The sequence below is a fragment of the Pan paniscus genome, chromosome 1 (assembly GCF_029289425.2).
Source record: "Pan paniscus chromosome 1, NHGRI_mPanPan1-v2.0_pri, whole genome shotgun sequence".
Classification (NCBI taxonomy): Eukaryota; Metazoa; Chordata; class Mammalia; order Primates; family Hominidae; genus Pan; species Pan paniscus.
Window position 1 is genome coordinate 69122918 of NC_073249.2, and position 6000 is coordinate 69128917.

At 41.1% G+C, this 6000-nt stretch overlaps 1 protein-coding gene across 2 annotated transcripts in view; it reads right to left on the reverse strand.

The window, feature by feature from the left end:
- Positions 1 to 4610, reverse strand: part of XPR1 (xenotropic and polytropic retrovirus receptor 1) — a 246563-nt gene extending 241953 nt beyond the window's left edge. Inside the window, exon 1 of one of the 2 annotated variants that reach the window (XM_003824723.4) lies at positions 4331 to 4610. In XM_003824723.4, the coding sequence (XP_003824771.1) occupies positions 4331 to 4399 (69 nt within the window). In that variant the 5' untranslated portion in view covers positions 4400 to 4610. The remainder of the gene's footprint in view (positions 1 to 4330) is intronic. The other variant, XM_034941805.3, reaches the window with a different exon arrangement.
- Positions 4611 to 6000: the final 1390 nt, after the last annotated feature.

Below are 6000 nucleotides of genomic sequence, written 5' to 3' on the forward strand. Positions count from 1 at the left end.
GTCACCCCAGGTCAAATAAGATTCTTAGGTTCTTATGATCTGGGCCTTCACCCAAAAGCTGATCCAAAACCAACCTTCAGGATAAATGGACAAGTATAATCTTTCCAGGATACTCACGCTGACACACTTAAAGATGATAAAGAACAGTTATAGCTTCCTGTCTTTACAACATTCATTCACTCACTTAAGAAACATTTGTAAATGCCAACCATCTCATTGACGCAATCATTTACAAGTGTTATCTTAAATACACTATACTATACTTTGATTTACAAAAGTGTCTGAAAGAAAAAGTGTGGCTTGTGCCCCATCGGGTGGCCAAACTGGATATTTCAAACAAGTTGCAGCAACTCAAGTTAAACCTACCTAATCAACATAATACCTTCGGGAAACTGAAGCCTGTAACACAAGTGTTCCCATGGGAGAGTTCTATAAATGAAAATCATTAATAATGTTATGGTAATGTCTCCTTATACCTGAATATAATGGAAGTGTAGTTCATGCAGAACCTCTCCTTTCCAAAATCCTGCAATAAAAAATTAATTCATCGTCATCCCTTTTTAAGTTAAATAAGAGAGTTTCACTGGGTTAACATCTTATTCACAGATCAAAATATCAAAAATTTTTGAAAGGATATTATTAATTTTAAAGGATGCTATTAATAGTCCTGTTAAGTTCTGTCCTCTTCATATACCAAACATAATAAAACCATTTAAAAACACAGAATTTTAGAGCTGGATGAGTCCTTAAATAATACGGGGGTTGTGAGCTTAGAAATCAAGTCCAATTCTCTAACATTAAAGAAACTTAGATGTTTCTTAGCTAAAAGAAGAAATGGTTTCATCAGGATCACACAGTGTGACCGGACTCTCAATGCTTACACATGCTCAAGAGACATATACACATATTCCTAAACAAGTGGCTTAACCCCTCTGGACCTTAGTTTCCTTGCCTGGAAAAACAAGGTAGATAATCTTTAAATTCCCTTTTAGCTCTAAAATCCTGTAATTTAGAAACTTTGTTATTTTATTACAAAACAAAGGATACACTGAAAAAAATCATTCCTGGGTCCTGAGAAACCAAAGAAACACAAGGCCCTAGGGAAAGTCAGCAGCCTAAGGCACCAAATATATTTGCTTCTTCTGCTAATATTCTGCAAAATATTAACATGGTCATATTAGTCTATTTGGTTGAAACCAGTCTCAGTTAATTTTGATTAATCAATTGCAGAGCTTTAAAATATATAGTCACTAATTCTAAATTTTAAAAAAGATCTTACAAAGATTTACCGGTGTTCTATTTTACATGTCAAAATTTATACTCAAACAGATTACTGGAAACAGGAATAGTCTCGGCTTGTTTGTGTTTATTCTTTGCACAAACTACTTACAAATGGATTGAAGAGATTTTCTTTATATGGCTTCTCCATGTTGGTCTATTATTTTATGCTTTATTATTCTGCCTATGAAGACTGAATCTATGAACACCACAACTTATTTTTAAATTAAAAAATATAATAATTTTCAGGATATTGATGGGTTATTATCATTAATAATTTTATCAGTTCAAGGAATAAACGCCATTAAAAGTTAAATCAAAAACATGACCTATAATGGACCTTGAAAAGCTCTGGCCCTATATACTTACTTTATGGAAGAAGAGCGAGCCCGGGAAAGGCAAAAAAGATTGTCCCCAGGTCTCATGGCTAACACATACAAAAACTAGTATTTACTGTGCTACGATATATACATATTATATATAATTAAATATAATTATAGATGTAAAACAAAATTTTCAGATTCTAATTCTCTGCTTATTTCAAGTAATATTTAATATAGCAAAATGACACAAAAACCAAAGAAGCTGAACAGTTCACATTGATTCACGATACTAGAAAGCACCCTAGGCTAGAAACCAAGGGTAAAATACCAAAATTTCACCACCAGTGCTTGAAAAACAAATCCCAGCATCTGTTCTACTGACAGCATTTTAAGAGCATCATCTTCATATGAGAAACTACAATTTACTTCATTATGAAAAGGTCCTTTTCTCTAGCGAATTTTTATGGATGTCCTTTTTCCCCAAAGTTTTAAACTGCTAAAATTCCTGGACTCTAAAGACTCTTATTTACATCTCTCTATTACTTTTAAAGGAATAGCACCAACTCTTCAGAAACAACACACAAAACAAAGATTCCAACCCTATAAAATATTGGTTGATTCCAACTTACAAAGAAAAGTGCGCCTCATTTAATTTTGTCTATCAAACAATGAGTTTATCTAGGACAGGAGCCATATAGTAGGAACTCTCCGCAGAATCAAATTTCAATTATCCACAATAAACGAATTTTTCAAAACATAATTTATAACTGCCCTGAGAAAGATAATGCAGACACAACATAATCTCAGGAATTTTGCCCCTCTGTGACCAACCTACAGTAAACATTTAGGAACAGTATCCAAGTGGACTATGTGAATGAGGAGTCCCAGAATCACTGTGGTTCTCCAGCCACAAAACTGACATTACAAATTAAGAGGGTTGCATTTTCAAACTAAATCGTATGCTTCTCCTTCCAGCCCCAGATATTGCAAATGAATACAATTCCATGAAATAGTTAAGTGTTGAAATACCTAAAATGAATCATGGCATACATCCAGCCACTATTACTTCTGCCCAAAGCATTCCATGCTATATAACAAATATAAGATGTGCTTCAGCATGCTCCTATCCTGTGCCTCTATGAAGAACTGGCAGTGGTGCTGAAAATTACTACTAGAAAGATGAAAGACCAATACCCTTCTTTCAATAAAAACCATCACTTGGACTCTAGCCAAGGTTTTAAAACTAAATGTTATTAGAAACAATAAATCAACTCTGCAGGCTGAAATGTTAGTCCCTTATTTCACTCATTCTTACAAAACATGGCCACAAAACACTATAAGAAATTGAGTGACAATAAAGCATTAATAATTATAGGCCTTTCATTTCTAGCAATAATGAAATACTCTAGGTTGCAAGTGAATTTATTTCACAATATTCAAGATTCCGTTTAACCTACCTGCATCTCTTTCCCTGTCTTCTTCAATTATTACAATGGCTATATGAATAAATACACTCACTGCTATTGCCCAAACCTCCTATCACTAAACTTATATAAAAATTAAATGGAGAACTAAAATAGTTTAATTCATAAAATCTAGCTAAGTTATGTGTGTTCATATTGATTTTATATTCTTTGTTCCTGCACACAAAACAGATGTGAATTCCTGGAGGTTACAGATAAGTCTGTCTTTCTCTATCCAGGAGCTGAATTGCCAGCTACTGAGAATAACCTATTGCAATGCTTAAAGCCTCTTAGGTATCTTGTCTTCTGAACATATAAATGGGTTCATTATCTTTATTTTTCCCTTTATTAATGTAAGGTTCCTTATTATCTATTAAATACCTTCCAGGAGTGTTAGCACAGAAATTGGGAGGGAATGGGGAGCACGATTTCTGTAATACACAGGTAAGGTATATTGTTTACAATATACTAATTTTCTCCCCAGCTAGCAAAAACTTAGCAGAAAATAAAAAAATGTTAATAATTCTCTTCTCTCCTTTCTCTTCCCTCCATTCCAAAACAAGAGGCAAAAACAAAGATGTTATTACTCTGTAGACTTCATGCAATCAGTAAAAAGAGTCTTATTATCAAAGCAGAATAGTTGATTACAACGTGTTTACAAAAACTATAACCACTACATATGTGATACACACTTAAGTCAAGTTTCAACCCCGTTACAAAGCCTTTGTCAACAGTGGGCAAGTGGGAAAAAGCCGAAGGGCTCTTTGGAATGAAGGAAATCACTGGAGGGGCTTCTCTTGGAAGACAAGGATTCCTTGGTGAGAGGTGTAGAGAGAGAAACAAGACCTAACCTTGGCGAGGGGGCGCTCGCCCAGGGTGGGGACGAGAGGTCAGGGCGAGGGGGGAGAAGGGGATTAGTGCGGAACAGCCGCGACCCGGGGCTGCCCTCGCACCGTGACTCCCCCACCTGCAGCTCACCCTCCCACCGTTCCCCGGCCCCGGCCCCGGCCCGGGCAGCGCCTTTCCTCCCGGCCCTCCGCCTGCATATCCGTTACCCTGGCGGCAGCGGGGCTGCGGGGGAGGGGAAGGACAGCGGGGCCGGGAGGCGGCCGGCCGCGGCGGGGATGCCGCAGTGGCTCCCCGCGGCAGCGGGTCAAAGTCTGCCCGGGCACAGGGAGCCAGCTGAAGCGGAAGGCGGCGGTGGACGTCAGGACTGGCGAGATGGTGGCCCCTCCAAGTCCTCCCACACCCCAGCCGTGCCGGTACCTCATACTGGATGTATTGCTTCCTCCACTCGGGAGTGATGTGCGCGGAGAGGTGCTCGGCGAACTTCATCCTGCCGTTTCCCCCTCACTCCCACTCGGGTCCAGCAGCTACAGGCGGCGGCGGCAACAGCGACTCCGACTCCTCCCCACATGGGCCCCGGCGCGGCGCGGCGCTGCGCTTCTCTCCTCCTCCGCCGCCGCCGAGGTCTCTTCAGAGCAGCCCGCCCGCCATCTTCCTCCTCCTCTCCATAGCCCCGCCCCTCCCCGCCCTCTGGACGTCATCGCCATGGTAACCGCCTACACCGCCCTGACGAAGGGGGTGCTGTAAGGGGTGGGGCTTGGGTACGTTTCTTAAGACTCCGCCCCTTGTGGGCCGTACGTGCTGGAGGCACCTCCCCGGACCTCTTCAGTCTGGCTCCTGTTGGCCTACAGCTGCTGTCTACCGCCTGTCTGGGAAGCAACAGTGTTGTTACTGCAATTAATATTAATACTGTAGCAACAATAATCCACACAAGACGTTTATATTTACAAAGAACTGTGCAAATATTTTTCCATTTTGATATTTATGCTTCATAAAACCTTTAAGAAATGGATCAGCACTAATCCAAACTAAGAAGCTAAAACAGTTCAGGACCAAATGTATTTAAAGGAACAGTATTTTACACACTCTAGGTGCTCAATAAATGCTTATTGAATTTAATTAAAGACATCAATGCCAAAAAGTGCATGCTGCTTCTGAATTTCAATGTAATTGTCTAGTCCCGGGGCTATCAGAAAAGCCAATAAAAACACCAAATGACGGTACCGACCGCACTTGTAAACTGAGCTTCCTGGGGTTGGGGATGAGGGTTGGGAGGGAAACCAACGTTGAGAGGAAAGAGAACCCTGTAGAAGTACAGCTCTAAGCCCACCCCAGTAAAACCAGAAACAGGCCCAGCACCCAGGCTGAAGTGTCCCTGGGGAACATGGGCAGAGATCACTCACAGAGCTCTGTACTACATTGAGTGTGGGAGTGATTGTCTTGGAAGTCCCAATTCAGGACAGAAACCCAGGTCCTGCCCTGGGTGGAGGAGACCTAATAATAATTTATTGAGCACTCACTGTTCCTGTACCAAGTGCTATTCTAAACCTCTTACATGTACTTTGTCCCTTGATTCTAACATTTTTTTTTTTTTGGTCTCGCTTTGTTGCCCAGGCTGGAGTGCAGTCACACCATCATGGTTCACTGCAGCCTTACCTCACATAGGTTTGTGAGCCATCCTCCCACCTCAGCCCCCTGAGTAGCTGGGACTACAGGCACATGCCATTATGCCCAACTAATTTTTTTGTTTATTTTTGGGAGAGATGTGGGTCTTGCTATGTTGCCCAGGCTGGTCTTGAGCTCCTGAGCTAAAACAGTCCTCCCACCTAGGCCTCCTAAAGTGCTGGAATTACAGGCATGAGCCACCTTGCTCAGCCTAACCCTCACAATTTTGATGAGATTTCAAGATTTACTAGGGAACTGCTATGCCTGGAGCAGTACTCTGAGATATCATTCTCTGCTGTTGTCTTTTTTTTCTCCATGTACTTTTTTCCCCTTTCTCTTCCCCTTAATTCATGCCAATAGGGATTCTGCAATCATTTCCCCAGGAGAGGGATGACACAAGATGGAAAATAGGCATAGACTATGAG